The sequence below is a fragment of the Myotis yumanensis genome, unplaced genomic scaffold (assembly GCF_028538775.1).
Source record: "Myotis yumanensis isolate MYYU_CA2020_CCGP unplaced genomic scaffold, mMyoYum1.0.hap1 SCAF_3, whole genome shotgun sequence".
Lineage (NCBI taxonomy): Eukaryota > Metazoa > Chordata > Mammalia > Chiroptera > Vespertilionidae > Myotis > Myotis yumanensis.
In genome coordinates, this window is record NW_027223754.1 from 204,220,376 (window position 1) to 204,239,503 (window position 19,128).

General features: G+C 52.7%; 1 protein-coding gene across 1 annotated transcript in view; it reads right to left on the minus strand.

Moving 5' to 3' along the window:
* The window catches only part of LARGE1 (LARGE xylosyl- and glucuronyltransferase 1), a 428,799-nt gene that overhangs the window by 17,112 nt on the left and 392,559 nt on the right, over window positions 1–19,128 (minus strand). Inside the window, exons 10-11 of the mRNA XM_070410997.1 lie at window positions 17,003–17,158; window positions 2,358–2,521 (exon numbers count right to left, since the gene is read on the minus strand). Coding sequence (XP_070267098.1) covers window positions 2,358–2,521; window positions 17,003–17,158 — 320 coding nt within the window. The remainder of the gene's footprint in view (window positions 1–2,357; window positions 2,522–17,002; window positions 17,159–19,128) is intronic.

The following is a 19,128-nucleotide window of genomic DNA, read 5'->3' on the forward strand; positions in this document are numbered from 1 at the left end:
TGAACGACGGGACCTGTTAGCTCAGCTAACGTTCTCCCTCCTCCAGAGGCCTCTCTCCAGAGGCCGAAATCAGAGGAGGAGAGAGAACATCAGTTCTTCATCAACGTTGTCCAAGGGACAGGAGAGAGAAGGTGCCTTCTGGTAGCCAGGATGCTGTGATCAGGATGGGATCCCTCTGTCCTCAGCAGTCCTGTGGGCCTCCAGGATGGGAGGGAGGTCCCCGGAGCAGACCTGCCAGCGTCATAGGGCCTTCACTCTTCCTGAAGGGACTGCTGGAGGGAGCCGGTGCCGGAGCCGGCAGCCCCCAGTTCCCTGTGGCATTCACGCAGGGCCTATTTCTGACTGGAAGGTTTACAGACTTCCGAAATGCTTCCTAAATTAAAAATCGATCCAACGGGCACCAGCCAGCTGCTGCATCATAACCGCTGTGCAGCATGGAGGGGAAGGGGAATTGTACATCCTCATTGGCTGTGGCACCGCATGGTAACTTTTGCTTATGTCTTGCTAAGTGTCTCTCCTTGGGGCGTGGGGTTCCCGGGGTCTCTGAGGTGTCTCAGGATGGCAGTACTTGTCACAAAGCATTAGGGGGATCATGGGTCCTCCACGCGGAGGGTGGGGGGATGCGTGGGGTCTGAAGGGAAGGCCTCTGGGTCAGTGTTTGAGGTCACACAGCGGTAAAGGCTGGTTGATTTGGTGCTAGAGTCTCTGTGCTTTTCATGTTCCCCTTTGTCTCATGTTGTCTTTGCCTGTTGCCTGTGAAGGTCGGCAAGTCCTCTGAGCTTGTGCACTGGGTCCTGGAGGCTGATGAATCTCCAGGAAACCACAAGCCACAGAACCACGAGCCAAAGAAGCTGTTTAGTGCTATGAGTAGTCATTGCTAACACGCAGTAGGAATCAGAAAGCAAGGAATTGGCTTCCTCCTGGATCTTTCTGCCTCATTCAGCACGAATCACTCTTAGATGCACAGATACAAGGCCCGCCCACTCCCCAGAACCCTCGGACGACTTTGGGTTCCTTTCATGTCCGAGCGCTGGCTCTTTGCGAGTTCTTCCATCACTCGTGACTAATAACAGCTGACATTTATCGAACACGTAAGCGTGCCAGGCCCTGTTCTCAGCACTTTATAGGAGTAAACTCATTGACTCCTGAGAAGGGCCCCTAGAATCGCATCCACAGGCCAGACAGGCATCGCTGAGGTGGCGCGGGGACAGAATGAGCCAAACTGCTTTCCTGACTGTGGGAGCTGAGGAGGGATGACATGCAGGAAGCTGGGGCAAGGGTAGCTACTATGGGCCACGAGTAAATCAACAAGGAAGCTGGTGAGAAGTGGTGGGAGGGGGCCCCCAGGACAGCCAGGAATAGAAAAGTGGGGCCCTGAGGGAGTGGCCTCGGGGCCTTGAAACCACTCACCTCCTGGCAGCCAGAGAGATGGTCTCAAAAAAGAAACTCGTTAGATCTAACAACTTTGTGCACAAATCTTAAATAACTTCTCAACACATTTAGAATAAAGTCCCAGTGTTTTATGAGTTTCCAAGTTCTATCGCCTCCATCTCAGGCCCTTCCCTCCCAGGGGCCTGCTCTGCGGCAGCTGCACTCATTCTCTATCAGGCTGTGGAATGTTCAAGGCCCTTCCCACCACGGGGCTTTCACACCTGCTATTACATCGGCCTTGAAAACGCTTTCTCAGCAACTCCTACGCCTGCCTCCTTTTCTCATCCTCCAGGTCTCTGCAGAAATGTCCTCCTTAGAAAGGCTCCCCCTGACCATACCACCTGCAGAAGGCCCCTCACCTGACACTGTTATTCTCTCTCCCGGGTCCTTCAAAGCACTCACCACAGCTTCACGTAGCTGTTCGTTGTTGCTTATACACTAGCCCCCTGTTCTCGACTCTGGCTGCACATCGCAAACTTGGAACAAGGCCAGGTCTCCACCCCACAGTCCTACTTCACTGGCCTGCAATGGAGCCTGGGCATGGCTTTGTCTTAAAAGCTCCCCGGATGATGCAGACTGTCCCCAGCCAAGGCTGAGAACCAGGGCATCAGACTGCGGGCCACTAAGAGTGGGAGCCACGTCGGTCCTGCCTGCGAAAGGCTCAGTGGATCGATCCATGAGGAAGGAGACGAAACAGCAACTGCTTTCCAGCGGTGACTGTGGGTCCAGTCTACGCGTTTCCCTTCCCTCTGACCTCAAAAGCACCACTGTCACCGAAAGACAAGAGCCCTTGGTTTTCCGTGCGGAGAGGGGGTGGGACGCAAGCCCTACCATACCAGGCCCCAAGAGCCTCAGCTCGCAGGCCCTCCCTCCCTTCTCCAGGTGACCAGGTGAGGGGCTGTGCAGAGGGGGCCGGGCCGCCCTACCTGTCCATGGAGAGCTGCGCGACCAGGGTGACGTCCGTGTTGTCCGCGGCGGGCTCATACTCGTAGTGCAGGAAGTACAGGTGGGTCCGGTGGACGGTGAAGCGCTCTCGCCGGAACTCGTAACACAGGTCGTCCTCATCCAGCTCCGAGAGCTGCTTCTGGAGCTGCGAGGCAGGGCAGAGGCGTGGCAACAAGAAGGAAAGCCCAAGGGGGCTGGGAGCCCGCCCCTCGGCCCTGCCCTCCCCCGAGTCTGTCACATTGAACAGCGCTGACGGTCAAACACAGGACAAGATCGCTGTTTCCATCCCCCCGTGCAAGTCACTCTGATTTCAAAACGGGGACCACGAAGGGCAGCTCAGCCTCGGAGAAGGGAGACAGCTCTGAGCTCAGCAGGACGGTGGTGATCAGGGACGAATGGGTAACCATCCACAAATGCCCTATAAGCAAACAATCTTTGCCTGGATGACCTAGCGCAACATCTTCAAACATGAGGGGGGAAACTGTCACGGAAAAGAGTGAGAAACCGAGCGAGCAATGCCTTCGCATGAGCCGATGCCTTTTTCTCCTAGAGCCACAGACTCCAGTCTTTGCACCAGGATAGCAAAACCACACCAAAGCCTTTCAAAGTCATCCAGGTTGAGACCGAGCCTCAGTGCCCAGCCTCTCTTTCCCCCTCAGAAGCTCTCGCTCATGAACCTGCCTGTAGACCTTCTCCGCCCAGCTCCACTCTGCTCCTTCCTGTCCAACTAGTGAGAGAGCAAGCTGACCCGCCAACAGGGATTGAGGGCTCAGCCTCAGACATAGCAGACGCAGACCCACAGATGCCCAGACCTGCTGGCTCAGATGCCGATATACCCCTCCCCCCCACTCCCATTGCCTGCAAACCCCACCCTCACCCTCCTAGGCAGGAGTCACTGTGCCCGTCGTGTAGGTGAAAAAGTGCAGGGGGAAGTGAAAGAGCGCTGACAGTGACCGGCGTGGGGCCAGTGGGTGTGGGTGCGGAGTGAGCGGACTGGGGACAGGCGGGAGAGAGGCTCATGGGCTGAGGGAAACGTATGTGTCACGATTACACGCGTGTACACATACGTTGGTGAGGATACGACCCACCGTGCACGTAGAATGCACAGATTTGTCACATGCACATTGTATTTGAAAACTGATGTTCAAACATGAATGGCTTGGTGAAAGTCACACAGCTGGTTCCAACATTATTTCTGTTGCATCAGCCTTGTCTACCACATGAGGACATGTTATGGAACATGGACTAAGATGTGCCTGGCTAGAGGGACTAACCTGGCTGAAAGTAACAGAGCACTTTTCCAAGAAGAAATATAAAACCTCCAAACCAATACACAGTGTAGTTGTCAACAAGAAAATATGCTAACTTGCTCCTGTAAAACCTAGTGCCGGTTGAGACCATCGCTTGATGGATGACGCTTTGCGGAGGATCCCACTCACTGCGAAGTTCTCCCTCTCTTCTCACACGCTCCCCGCTGTCATGTGACTCCCAGCATCACCACTTCCCTCACACCTGGACCTGGGCTGCACTTGTGACTTGCTTTGGCGGATGATCGAATGGTGGGGAAGCCATGCTGCCCAGTCCTGATGGGGGGCCTCAAGGGGAGTCCACGGTTATGCACCTCCACCCCTGCCATGAAGAGGTGCTGGGCCATCCGCCCGAGGGTGAGCCACAGTCTCTCCAACGGCCCCAGACAAGCGAGCGAGCCCAGCCTGGATCAGCAGAGCTGCCTCAGTAAACACCTCCCATACACCACCGAGGTTTTACAGGTCGGAGCAATAGACAACTGCCAGGGGGGGTCACTGGCACTTAGTGAGGTGCTTTTCATTATGTGAGCCCGTCCCGCGTAGCAGGGGACGGTGGCCTCTCGGGCCTCAGCCCAGTCAGTGCGTGTAGCATTCTCCAGAAGGCCGTGTCCTACGCCAGGGGCGCCCATCATCCTCCAATGGTGCTTGGGCTCACTGAGGTCCAGGGACGTGTGACAGTCTCAGCTATCGGACTTTCTAATGGCTCGGAGGATGCAAGCGGGATGCTCTTTAGCTCTTCGAGTTCCATCCCATGCCCTGGCCTATCTGAAGGCTGCAGCTCTACCAACGGCGTGCGACCAGGACACGGGAATTCCTGCTCCAGCTACGACCCCATGAGCCGAGGAACCTGTTCTGAGCTGCAGGATTAGACCCACATCCTTGCTGACAACTTTCTTGATGAAGATCAAAAGAAGACTCTCACCACACGAGAAAGAAACACGAGGGGCGAGGACACGAGTAATGCATGTGTGTATGGGTGTTCTCCTCCCCTCTGTGCACGCACGGGCACACCCCCCTGAGTCAGCGGGCACACCACGCCTAGGAACATGGCTCCAAGAGCCCTTTTCTGAAAAGCACCCAGACAATGGACTCCTCAAGGCAGGGGCTGCCCCACCCACCTCTGAATCCCTGAGCCTGGGACCTAGGTGCCTTGTGTGCTCAATCAGCCTGTATTGGACACACTTGGCCGCCTCATGTTAATAAAGGAAACAGTGGCCAATGAAAGTGCTCCCAGAACCTGAAGTATGGCCTGCCCTTGCTGGGGGAGGTCTATCCATAATCCTAGGGGCTAAGAAGCCCGCATCTATGAACTTCACAGGATCAATAACGTGGTTCGGTGGCATCTATAGCCCCAGGTCCCTTGTGGCCACCCCCATGCTTAAGGGGTAGGGTCTAGGTCAGTGATGGCGGACCTTTTGAGTTCGGCGTGTCAGCATTTTGAAAAACCCTAATAACTCTGGTGCCGTGTCACATATGGAAATTTTTTCATATTTGCAACCATAGTAAAACAAAGACTTATATTTTTGATATTTATTTTATATATTTAAATGCCATTTAACAAAGAAAAATCAACCAAAAAAAATGAGTGTCATAGGTTCGCCATCACTGGTCTAGGTGATACTCTGGTCTACCAGCCACACTGGGTCTGTGGGAAGCACAGCAGGGGTGTAGTCAGACCTACAACGTCAGACTCTCCAGGACTCTGGACCCCCCAGACACCTCCCCTGAGCTCTACTGTACTTATTACCAACACGGCGAATGGCAGCTCTGCTTAGCTAATATGGACTAAGCACCTACTGTGGGCCAGGTGCAGTGCCAAGTGTTTCCAGGTGCCTGGCTTTATTAATGGGCCCCGTCAGCACACGTCTCTGTGTTACAGCAGGAGCAATCGGGCTCAGAAGGTTTCGGTCATCGGCCAGTGACACAGCTAGAGAGAGGCCGTCTGGCTCCAGAATCCGGTCTTCGCAAACTGTGGGCCTTTTCACAACATGATGACTTAGCTCTGGGGGATGGACATGAGGGCCAAATGAGCTGGCGGAAGATTCAGTGCTCGGGGAACAAAGCAGGTCATAGCAATGCACACTCGGGATGTCCCCATACAGCAAAGAGACAAACAACCGCCATACACACACACACACAGAAAACAGACCAAAGGGAATGGAATCCGTCACCGTGTTAACAAAGCTTTCCTCTGAGGGGTGGATTCGCAGGTGAACTTTATTGGCCTCTTTCTACTTTTCAGAATTTAACTAATTCCCTGCAATTTTCTCAAATGAGCAAACGCATGTAGAAGTGCTTTGCAAACTGTAGAGTGCTGCACAGACCTGAGCAACGTTATCGTGATTCCATTATGTACCTTTTCAAATTCTAATCTAGGGCTGCTTATTGCCGACTGCATGGCTGATGTTATCCAAGGGGAAGACGAAGACGCTTAAAAACGGGCTCCTTTTCAGCCAGGGTTCGTCTAGTCATTTCTCCAGGGAGATGCTGAGCCGGGGGGCGGGCTTTCATTAGCAGGACCTGAATGCTTCCACACTCCACACTCCACTCAGCCGCTCCACGGAGGGAACGGAGGGAACGGGAGGCCGTGGCTCCTGACAAGCCAGTCACAGAAACAAAAGACAGATTCTCCTGAGATAAAATGCATTTGCTAAATTGCTTCTTTGAGCAGCCAGCTGAGGCAAAAAGGAGATTTGGCTCCAGGGAAAATGCCCTTTAAGCGGTTTGCCTTTATTCCTTTGCATCCTGAAGGACGGTGGCCTAGACTGACCTCTGAGCTGCCAGGGCTCACGGCTGAGGGTTCAGAGGAGTTGGAAGTGTGTCCTGGGCTCTGGCCAAAAGGACTTTTGTTCCAAGTCAGAAAAACCACAGAGAAATGGGGATAACTGGGAACTGAGACCCATCCCTCTGACACTCATTGGCTATGCACCTTGAGCGAGTCGTTTTCCCACTTCCTAATGAGACAAGGAGTTGTGCTTCATGAAAGAACTCTCAGAGGTCATGCGCTCACTAGGTCAGGTACGGTGCTGACAACTTTGCAGGCACGTTCTCATTTAATACTCACACAGCCTCTATGCATGAGGGACCACGGTCAGTCCTGCCTTATATATGAAGACATTCATCACCTGAAAGGTTTAGCCACTTGTTCAAGGTCAAATGATGGGTGAACGGAGTGGCTGAGATATTTCCTCCAGGTGTATGTCCTCCGAGTTCTTGAACGTAATCAAGACACTATAGCACCTTGGTAATCTCTAGGGCTTTTCTAGTTTTAATGCTAGCTAGATGGTTCTATAACTGGAGAGGAATGAATGCATGTATTCCCTGCAGAAGCGGGGACCTGCCATGCTCACAAATATTCACATTCTCCTCTGTTCCTGGGGCCACAGCCAGGCTGTGTTTCTGACCTTCCTGCAGTTTTGGGCCAAGCTCTGGTCAGTAGTATGTGGGCAGGTTCTGGTTGCCACAGGCACCACATTCAGGGCTGTCTCATGCACAGTCCTCACTGTCAGCCAGAGCAAGAACGCCCAAGGCTCCATGGAAGTCAGAGCCACAAGATGGAAGGAGTCTGGGATCCTGGAAAAAAACCACCTGCCAATCAGGAACACCCATTCGGACTTTCTGTGAGTCAAAGATCTCTCCCATGCGGAGCCCATTTTAGAATTGTTCATGTTACCTTAACTAACACTCCCAGTTGAACTCTTCTAGACACTAAGCGATGGGGGCAGAACACAACGGACCAAGTAAGGAGTCCCCCTGAAGCCACCCATATCTTGTTGACGCCTCTCCTTCTGATGCCTGAGAACAATGGCTGGAAACATCTGGTGGGCAAAACAGCCCTCCATAATGCTGTTTTATAAGTTCCACCGACTTTCCCTTTTCAGTGGCCTGGACACCTGTGACGTCATCTGCTCTTCCCTGGATCTGCAGGGCTGCCCTGGTGCCCTCAGTCGGCGGAGAAGGAAGCCGGAGCACCAGGGGTTTGCTCAGAGCGGCTGGGGCTCTAACTCATCCTCTGAAGCCTGCTTCAGGCTCTCTCCCGTGGTTTCCACGAAGCGGGTACATTCTGTGGAGCCATGCAGGTAGAGAAAGATTACAGGCTCGCTGACTGCCTGCTGTGTGCATTAATCAACCAAGTTCCAGGAACCCAAACATTTTTTACCAGGGGCCAGATTTATGCTTTTGTGCAGAGGAGAGGCCCGGGTTCAGGGCTGTTCAGCCAAAGCTCAGAGAGATTCCGCCCAGCTCTGACCTAGGCTCTGAGGAAATAAAGAAGGACAAGGCCTGGTCTCCATCCGGGTCCCACGTATCAGTATTAATGTGAAGCTCACACACAATTCATAGGCCCTTACTTTATGCCAAGCCCTGTGCTAAGAATGCGGAAGGAACGTCAGTTTCTGTCCTTAAGTTGTTCATAATGTCTGGGTGGGGGAACAAATAAGCAAGTTGGTAATTATAATACTGGTGTTTATAACACAAACAAAACTTAATTTGGGAGCGGGGGTGCGGGGGGCATGTGTTATGTGCCACAGATCTAGCTCCTGACTTAGCTTCTTGGGTCTTCATGAAGCCTATTGGGTAGACTATGACTCCCATTTTACAGATGGGAACACCAAGGCATAGAGAGTTTAAGCAAACGGCCCGAAATCCCAATTACTGTTCCTAAGATCTTATGTGGGTCAGTCTTGCTCCAGAGCTGCCCCCCTGCGTTCTGCATAAGGAGCTGGTAAGAGGAGGGAGACCCAGCCAAAGGGAGGGAGGGCAGGTGATTGCCGGAAAGGCCCAGGAGGGAGCCCTGCACGCAAGGACTATTCCAACTGGAGCCTCGGGGTGTGGAAGAGAGGGGTGTGCAAGCTGGAGCTGTACAGAACAAAGCAGACAGGCCACGATGGCGTGCAGGGGGCGCAGGTATATCCACTGAGAAGCTTACCCCCAAGACTCCTCCTGCACCCCGAGTTTGCCAGGATCCTTCAGGCTCTGGAATTAACAAGCCCGGAAGGTCACTGGAGGCCGGCCTCGGGCAGCGGCTGTGGTAGGGCTCTGGGTGCTGTCCACCGGGCGCTGATGCCCACGGTGTGATGAAAGAGCTGGTGCCATGCGGCTCACATGAGCGCGATAATGCATTCTGGCTTTTCCCTGGGGTTTCTCTGGGATACAGCTGTTTCCACAGAGCCATCTGTTTCCTGGCACGGCCTCGCACGGTGGTGCCGGGAAGTGTTTATGGAATCTGTTTGTATGTGTCTTATTTTTAACTCCTAATTGAGCCATGGCGATGCCGTTGTCTTTTCTCCTTAGTGGGCGTGGTGTTGGGGAACGGGGCCCCGCAGGTAGCCCGGCACCCTGATGGCTGGGGAGGTGAGTCAGAGCCCTCCTCTCAGAGATGAGCAGGGACCTTGGAGCAGGTGGAAGGGCGGGTCTGAGAGAAGCTTCCTGGCCAACCTACCGCCTATGGCTGGCAGCACTTTGCATACCTTACCAGTGGTCGGCAAACTGAGGCTCGTGAGCCACATGCGGCTCTTTGGCCCCTTGAGTGTGGCTCTTCCACAAAATACCAACTTTTGCGCATGGGCCACGAAGTTTCAATCGCACTGTACGTGCGCGCCCACACGTGGTATTTTGTGGAAGAGCCACACTTAAGGGGCCAAAGAGCTGCATGTGGCTCTCGAGCCGCAGTTTGCCGACCACTGCCTTAACCCCTTCAACCCTCCAACCGCCTGGCCTGGGTTTATTTGTGACCATTTATAGGCAGAGAAACTGAGGCTTGTAGAAGGTGAAAGTGATGCCCAGTGCCACAGATCCAGTCCCGGGGCTGGGTTTTCTGATTGTGAGTGTAGGGAACTTCCTCTCGCACCCCAGATGCTTCGAGAAAAGGACTTGTAATAGTTCATTTGTGAACAAGATCTGCTGAGCACACACCAGGCGCCAGGCAGGCTTTCGGAGGCATGAAAACATACTGATGAATAAAAGCGGCTAAAAATCCACGTAGTCACAGAGCATTCATTCACGTGGGGGGAGATGTGATCAACAAAACAAATTCGTCAAGAATATGACACACTGATAGGGGACGAGGGCCACGGAGAACAATAAAGAAGTTCTGAGGGCCAGGAGCGCTGGGGGAGGGGCGGGAACTGCAATTTTAGGTCGGGGAGTGTTTTGTTTACTTATAGAAATGCCACACGGCTGTGGGTCAAGGATAATACCAGTCCCGGGACCACCACCAACCCGTTCCACGATTTCAATTCTCCGAGTTCTCACGTCCTCCTCCATAAAATGGAGACAACAGCAACTTGTGGGAGTCAGCGTGATTATATAAGTAAACACAATGAGGAGAATGACGGAATGAGTTGTAGGGATTCTGTTCGTTGTAAACGTGGAGCGACACCCACTTACGAAGCAAGGCCCTGGTTTGCCGCTTAGAGTTAGGTGGGCCTGGTTTCGAATCGTGGCCCCACCACGGAGGTGTTGCGTGACTCTGGGCAAGTAACTCCTCTCCAGTGAGCGTTGGTTTCCTCACCTGTCAAGTGTGACTAATGCCCACCTCCCTGGAAGGTGGCGGAGATTAGAGTTGCGTTTCCCTACCTCCTTATTGCTTTGCAGGAAATCTCCATTGTCAAAGGCCAGCAGATGCAGAGAAAGGCCTGGGCAGGGCACAGGGCAGCATCCCAGTGCAGGGGGACCAGAGGGGCTCACGCCGGGGGCAGGGCTGCCCACGGGCTCCTGCATCCCCCGTGTTACTGTTTGGAGACTGGCACTGGGTCCCTGGAGTGCTGCTTGGCTAGGACACTGGGGTTTGGACAGAGCCCAGGGCCCAGAGAGAACGCGTGGGGCCATTCATTAGTGACGTCTGCTGCGGACACGGGATGAGGGAGCTGGAAGTCTGCATTCACTGCCGATGGACTTGCAATTCCATATAAATGCAGGCACTCACTGGTGCCCAATCTTCTGTGTTTTTTTTTTTCTTTTTTGCACTTTCTGGATTTGCTGTTTGATCACTTAACTTTGAATGCAACAGTGGCTAATTCTTTCCCATTGGCCTTTCTGACTTCAATACTCCCGGCTTCTCTTTTCTTGGCTGCCGGGGGAGGGAGGGGAGGGAGGGGCGGGCAGGGGCACGCAGAAGGGCTGCTCTGGGGCTGACGAAGTGAAAATGACAGCTGTCAGGAAGGAATGTGCAGAACCAGCAGCACGCAATGCGAGGCCATTTCCTGCCAGGATAAACAGCATCTTTCCCCCTCGGGCTGACTCCCGCCCCCTCAGCCTGCTCAGCGCCACTGGCGTCGGTCATTGTACATGGAGTTCTGTATAATTTGGTGGCCAAAGGAAGGGCATGTACTTTAGCAAGATTCCCACCCAAAGTGGCTCAAACCTATATATTTTAAGGCTTTGCATTTAAACGGGCGAGCTTTCTTTTAGCTGGAGCACCCCCTTAGGGGGGGCAGGTGTTGCTGGTGAGAAAGCTTCGCTCTATAAATACGGGGCTCAGGGAGACACGCTGTATGGAAACAGGCGACGCTGTCTGCCAGGCTCTCGGGGGCAGCAGGGGGTGTCCTTACTTGCCCCAGAGGACAGGCTCAGATAATGAACTCCCTGCGGAAGGGAAGGTTTCAGCTCCACACGGGGAAGGCTGGTGTGGCACCTGGAGCCTCCAGCAGGGGAGGCAGCTGTTGGAGGTGGTGAGCTCCCCGTCTTTGGGAGGATTCCAGCAGAAGCCAGATGCACGCCTGTTAGGGATGCTGTCGAGGGATTTTTGCCTGGATTAGGGGGTGGAGAGTTTCCGTGACTATTCAACTGTGTTCTGTGGAGTCCTGGGCTTTCTTGGAAATGCTTTAGGGGCTGGTTGCTGAGGTGAAGGGAGAGAAAAGCTAAGGCATAGAATTCTAGCCTCCGTGGCCATTTCAAGAAATAAGAGCAACTACCACCTACTGGATGCTTATTGCATCACACAGATGAACTGACTGGTTCCAGAGGGGGACACTGGATGCACCAGGGTGGATGGGAGTGGCCGTGCCCCGTTAGCAACTGTCATTCCAACCACTGTTGGAGTCTGATCTCTTCCCAGTCACATGAACACTCTGAGCTCCACATGGAAGAGACAAAGCCCCTGACTTCCTGAAATTACTTACCCTTTTGGCATTGAGGCCAACCAAGTGGCCTCTCCTTCCTACCCCAGTCCCCTCATTGGCAGGAAACCTTCTGGGACTGTTTGACACAGAGCAGATGTGACAGCCTTCATGTGCTATAGAGACAGGGTTCTAAGCAACCCTGCAGGTTCCTCTCCCTGCCAGGCCTTCCTCGGAGAGAGGTTAATACAACCTGAATCCATCTGAGGCACGACAGACTGTCACCAGATGGTTGGGCACTGTGGTTTGTAAAAAAACAACAACAACACAATGAACATGGTGTTCCTGGTGCTGAGTCCTTCTTTCTTGGTGATTTCACATAGATTACCCGTGAAACACTACGACAAAGGCACCCTTGTGCCCGTTTCTCAGATGGTAAACCTGAGGGAGGCCCGGAGCATTCATGTGCTGGCTCTGAGGTCATGTGACTATTAAATACGGGATCTGGGATGACTAGTGCGCTCACCATCTTATTACCATCATCACCTCCTTCTGGAGGAAATTATAATAATGCAAAAACCAAAGTCGTGCAGCCCTTAATGTTTTCACATTGCCTTCATTTGAATCTGAATATGCCGTGGTGCTCCCGTTCACCTCTGCTCACTTCCGCCCTTCCTGGTGTGCTGCCCCCTCCCTCCCACTGAGTCCACTTTCTATACCTCCTTATTCATCCCTCAAATCTCACCTCCTCCAGGAAGTCCTCCCTGCTGCACCTTCTCTCCTACTGCATGCAAAGCCCTTCTCATGTGCTCTCAAAGCACCACCGCCATCCGGGCACTCCTTGCACTGGATCACAACCCCCACTTGTCTGCATCCCTCACTTGGACCCGCACCAGGAGAGCTGGGCTTGATCTGCGATGCTCCCCCTGCATCCCTAGCCCCGAGGTTGGGATTGTTTGAACGACTCTATGTCCAGTGGCTGAATGAGCCTTGAGACAATGCCACTGGAGCCCTTTCTCATCTGCGATCTGTAGGCCCAGGAAGAGGTTCCGGACTTCATTCACTCACGACTACCACCATCTGCGCACTTGTCAGGGTGCTAACGACCCTCTTTCCCCGGAGCTGGGAGCATCCGCTTTGGGCCGGATCCAAGATCGTGCCCTTTTCCTCCGGTTGTGTTTGCACATAACACTTGACATGCTGCTAAGGACCAGGAGGTGGGCGCCCTACAGATGTGCTTCCAGGGTGCGATGCTATAGACCCTCTCTTGCCCCGCCCTGCCCCGAGGGCCGCTAGCGGAGAAGCCTGGCTGAGCAGGGCGCAGGGACCTGCTGTCTTGATTCACGAGTGCCAGAGGCGCCTGCTCCCCTGTCCTTAGTGCCCACAAAGCAACTCGTCTGTGCTCTCTGTCCCCACGCTGCCGGCCTCGGTCTCAGCCCCACCGTCATCGTTTTGCCTGGGATGAGGCAATTGTCTCTAAGTGGTCTCCCCGCCTCCAGTCCTGGCCTTTTCATTCCATTCTCCACACGGAGTCATTTTTCTCCACTGTAATCTGACCAAGATGAAAGCCGTTCGGTGAAGTCTACACGGCTGAGCCCAGCCAAGGCCCTTCTGTCAGCTCCGTCCTCTGCCCCTCTCCCACGTGCCCACGCCCTCACACCAACGCCCGGCATGTTCTCCCTGAACTCTCCACTTCGTCTGCTCTGCCTTTACCTGGCGTGTCATGCTTCCCCCGTATGTACTCGATTCATCCAACAAGTATTTACTGAGTGGTGACCACGTGCTGCTTCCCTTGGGGGAGGGCACCACAGAGGCAAAGTCTCTCATCTCATGGCCCCCTATTCTGGTCTTAGGTTTGGGAAAAACTAGGAAACAAGCACATGAAGCAAATCCTGGTGGACGGTGCATATACTGGGATGTAAAGGAGACAGGGCGCATCACAGAGTGACCATGGGGTCCTGGAGGCTGAGGAGGGTCAGGGGACGTTTCTGAAGATGCCCCATCGGAGATGCTCCTACACTGAGGGGCAGGGGGTCCGGGCAGTGGGACAGCCAGCACAGAGGCCCCGGGCGGGTGGAGTGAGCCTGGGGTGGATGCAGAAGGAACCGCAAAGGTGGTGAGTGTGGCTCCCGCAGCGTCAAGGGCCAGAGTGCTGGGGGGATGATGCTCTAGGCGTCTCTAGCACTTAATACATGTACCAGGACTGGGCGAGCCTCTAATTTCAACCCAGGGCCTTGCCGGGTGCCTGGCAGATGCTGGCATTCACAGGTGCTTACTGAGGACCACGGGGTACTCTCCCCCCAACCCCTCCGACCCCGTGACCCCAGGGGAAGCTGATGGTAGGAAAAGCTAGTGAGTCATTTATAAAGAAAGTCCCGCTTCCTAAGACATTGGCCGACAGGGGAGCCCGTGATGCCATGATTAACCGATGGCTTTATGCTGCAAGGCTTTGTATTTGAGCCTCTTCCGTGGAGGAAAAAAAAAAGAGGCAGGAGAACATTTTTATTTAGCGTTTGGAATACAGTGCCGAATGGGCACTCAAATGTTGGCAAGGATGACAAATACTGACTTGAGTAGAGAACTGGAGGAAGAACCAAAAGGCCAAACCCAGGAAGAACATACCGTGTTCATGGACTGGTAGAATCAACATCATTTAAAATGTCCATATTACTCAAAGCAATTTATAGATTCAATGCACTCCCCATTAAAATACCAACGGCATATTTCACAGACCTAGAACTCTCCAAAAATTCATCTGGAATAAAAAAAGACCCCGAATAGCTGCATCAATCCTGAGAAAGAAGAACAAAGTAGGAGGGATCACATTACCAGATATCAAGCTGTTATTACAAAGCCACAGTTCTCAAAACTGCCTGGTACTGGCACAAGAACAGACATACAGACCAATGGAACAGAACAGAGAACCCAGAAATCGATCTAAACCACTATGCTCAATTAATATTTGACAAAGGAGGCAAGAGCATACAATGGAGTCGAGACAGTCACTTCAATAAGTGGTGTTGGGAAAATTGGTCAGATACATGCAAAAAAAAATGAAACTAGATCACCAACTTACACCATACACAAAAATACACTCAAAATGGCTAAAGGACTTGAGTATAAGACAGGAAACCATAAAAAATCTTAGAAGACTCCATAGGCAGCAAAATATCAGTCATATGTTGTAGCAATATCTTTACCGATACAGCTCCTAGGGCAATGGAAACTAAGAAGAAAATAATCAAATGGGACTACATCAAAATAAAAAGCTTCTGCACAGCAAAAGAAAGCATCAACAAAACAACAAGAAAACCACTGCATATTTGCCAATGCTATCTTAGATAAGGGTTTAATCTCCAACATTTATAGGGAACTCATACAACTTAACAAAAAGAAGATAAACAATCCAATAAAAAAAATGGGCAAAGGACCTAAATAGACACTTTTCGAAAGAGGACATACAGAAAGCCGAGCGACATATGAAAATATGCTCAAAGTCACTAATCATCCAAGAGATGCAAATCAAAACAACAATGAGGTGCCATCTCACATCTGTTAGAATGGCTATCATCAACAAATCAACAAATGACAAGCGCTGGCGATGATGCGGAGAAAAAGGAACCCTCATGCACTGCTGGTGGGAATGCAGACTGGTGCAGCCACTGTGGAAAACAGAATGGAGTTTCCTCAAAAAGTTAAAAATGGAACTCCCATTTGACCCAGTGATCCCACTTCTAGGAATATATCCCAAGAAACCAGAAACACCAATCAGAAAGGATATATGCACCCCTATGTTCATAGCAGCACAATTTACAACAGCTAAGATTTGGAAACAGCCTAAGTGCCCATTAGCAGAGGAGTGGATTAAAAAACTGTGGTACATCTACACAATGGAATACTACGCTGCTATAAAAAAGAAGGAACTTTTACCATTTGCGACAGCATGGATGGAACTGGAGAGCATTATGCTAAGTGAAATAAGCCAATCAGAGAAAGATAAATATCACGTGATCTCACTCATAGGTGGGATATAATTATCAACATAAACTGATTGAACAAAAATAGATCCAGAGACAAGGTAACACTGAACAGACCATCCAACCTCAGAGAGAAGGCAGAGGAGGGCGGGGGAGGGGGGGGGATGCCGAAGCAGGGACTCTACAAACCCTGTCACTGCTTTGCCAGCTGCTCTGTTAGGCGCTGCCAACAGGGATGAGATCAACCAAAGGACTTGTACGCATGCATATTAGCATAACCAATGGACACAGACACTGGGGTGGTGGGGGCTTGTCCTGGGGTGTGGGAGTGGCCGGGAGGGTGTCAATCGGGGAAAAAGGAGACATATGTAATACTTTAAACAATTAAAGGCCCAAACCAGGTCAGCCTGGCCCTACGTTCTCTGCTTTTCCTCTACAGGAGCTGCTTCCCCACATCCTGCTCCTCAGAACTTCCAATCAGTCTCACCTTTGCCCCTTGCTTGCTGTGTGACCATGAACAACCTGCTTAATCTCTCTGTGCCTAAATTTCTTCAGCTCTAACTGGGGGTAAGGGGAAAAGGGGTGTCTATGAGCACCATATGAGACAGAACATGAAAATAATTATGAACGATGAAGAAATAAGAAAATATAGATGTTAGCTATGCCTGTGACCACCTACCTATCACTTCCTTCACCCATGCTAACCCCTAAAGGAGCCAGTGACTGGTGAAGACCTCTGGTGCCACACACTGACTCCTGGCTGTGGAGAGAGTCTCTGTCTACTGCAGTGGTTCTCACCCTTCTGGCCCTTTAAATATAGTTCCTCATGTTGTGACCCAACCATAAAATTATTTTCGTTGCTACCTCATAACTGTAATGTTGCTACTGTTATGAATCGTAATGTAAATATCTGATGTGCAGGATGGTCTTAGGCGACCCCTGTGAAAGGGTCGTTTGACCACCAAAGGGGTCGCGACCCACAGGTTGAGAACCGCTGGTCTACTGTTTCCAAAGTGTCTTAGCCCATCTCACTCCCCTGCTTGGAAGCTCCCTTCTGACTGTGCATGGTCTGGGCCAAGCGAACCCCCTCTGCATCCACGGTAATGAGCATGGATGGGATCTGCCTGCCTGCCCGTCACCCCCACCAGAGGGGGATCCCCAGGGCAGCGATGGCGTCTCGTTCATCTCGGGCGCGCCCTGAGCCTGGCACACAGCCTGGCACGCCAGAGGTCCTCGCAGACCAGCGGGGAAGCCACCCCACGCAGCCCACCCCGGAGCCACTTACGTTCTCACTGTTGACATCGGCTTCGCTAGGGCAGCCGAACAGCTCCCGCCTCAGGAGGTTGCCGTCGTACTCCAGGAAGGTCAGGTAGAGGTTGCGGAAGAACTCCACGTGCTTGTTCTTCACCCGGAGCTTCTTGGGGGAGTTCCAGTGGATGACCTGGCAGGGCACGAGGAGGCAGTCAGGCCGGGTGGACCTCGCGCTTGCAGGAGCCGCCGCGGGGCACTGGGGAACGCATTATTTCTGGGCTTGCCCATTCATTCATTCATCCACTCATTCACTCATCCATTCACTCATTCATTCATCCATCCACTCACTCATTCATTCAGTGTTTATGGTAGAGCCGTTGAGGCCAGATTGCTGGATTCAAATCCTGGCTCTGCTCTAGGGACTCATTTAATCTTGGACAAGTCACTTCATCTCTCTGTGACTCAGTTTCCCCACCTGTGAAATGGGAACAGCAACAGCTCCTGCGTGTGCCAGTGCATACGATTTCACCTCTTGACCCCAACCTGCTTTGGGATGACGTAGCTGGGACCCTGCAAACCCTGTCACTGCTTTGCCAGCTGCTCTGTTAGGCGCTGCCAACAGGGGCCAAGGGAGGGAGACCGAGTCAGGAGGAGAAGGAAGAACTCGCTCCTTCCTGGGGCTCCCTGTTCCTGTGATCGACACGCCACCCCCTTTCTTCACACCAGCAGCGGTGCTTCCTTCCTTCCGCAGCAGCGAAATCCATGTTTGCAGTTTTTTCAACACTCAGAACCAGCTGCCCCCTCCTCCCGTCTCCGCCCTGTCGCTGCCTCTGGCTTTGGCTGCTGACTCCACCCCAGAGCTGGGGTCCAGCCCCAGGTGACCATATTCCAATAATTGCCACCTCTATTTCTCCTGCAGGTGGTAAGTGTTCCCTGCAACACCCTATTTTTGCTTTTTTAGTTACTAAGCAAACACTCTGTATCTAGTTATCATTTTTAAAGATCCAATTCCCTATTCAAATAATTGGTGTGGTTTCCGCCTCCAGCCGATTTGCTGGGAAAATCACTGCTATGTAAATGAAGTAAGTGGTGCCAGGCACAGGCGAGAGCCCAGGAAATGCTGGATCTGACGGTGAAATGCCCACAGTGGACCGGCCGGGTTGGGAGATGAGCAGAGGCCCTTGTTGGCAGTGCCACCCAGAGCTCGCTCAAGGTCGGCTGGGGGACGGGTCCCCAGAAGGTAACAGGATGTAATCATGGAGGGAGGGTCAGGGGGAAGTGCAGCTGTATTCTGCTCAGAGCAGCATCATAGAGGGAGACGCCGGGGCTGGGGCTTGAAGGACAAGTGGGAGTTTCCTGGGGAAACAGGGCCTGGGAGGAGCGGGTGGCACTTGGAGAGACACTGCTCACCCCTCTGCTGGGGAGCGAGTCTAGGGCAGAACACCTCACCATCGGTTTTACACTCTTTGTCTTCTTAAAATCCTTGTGATGACCAGAACAGGAATGCAATTTAAAGAATAAACTGTGGAGAAGTTACTTGGCCGGGACCACTGAGCCGGTACGTGCCGGAGCTGGAATTCCAATATCAGTGTGAATAAGTCTGACTCTAGAGCCCGTGTTCTTTCCTCTATGACACAAAGAACAGGCTAGAAAACCGCACACTTTGTCACATTACAGAGGAGCTAAAATAACCCCCATCTTTCCCTCTCTATGACCCCATGTCCTCGCTCTCTACTCCCTGAGGACAGGCCCTGGGCCTCCTGAGCTCCCACTACCCTTCAGCCACAGTCGCCTGCAGCAGGGCCCGGGGCTGCCGCCTAAAGAGAGGTCTGAGGCCCGTCTCACTCTGCCTCTCTCGGGTTCCCATGGATGTGCAGCAGTGGCAGCCCTTGACGCTGGCCAGATAAACACTGGGTGCAAGCCCAGGTCTCTCTCTCATGGAACAGTGACTAACAGCACCCAAACCACACCCCTGCCCGCCTGTCCCCAGCAACAGTGCAACGGCAGAGCAGAAGCGGGGACGTCAGAGCAGCCCGGGTCCGAATCCCAGCTGGGCTCGCAGCTGTGCGTGTCCTGGGGCAACTGGTTTCATTTCTTGGGACCCCGTTTCCCCATGTGCCACGTGGAGATCAGCCTTCCCGACTTCACAAAGTACTTAAG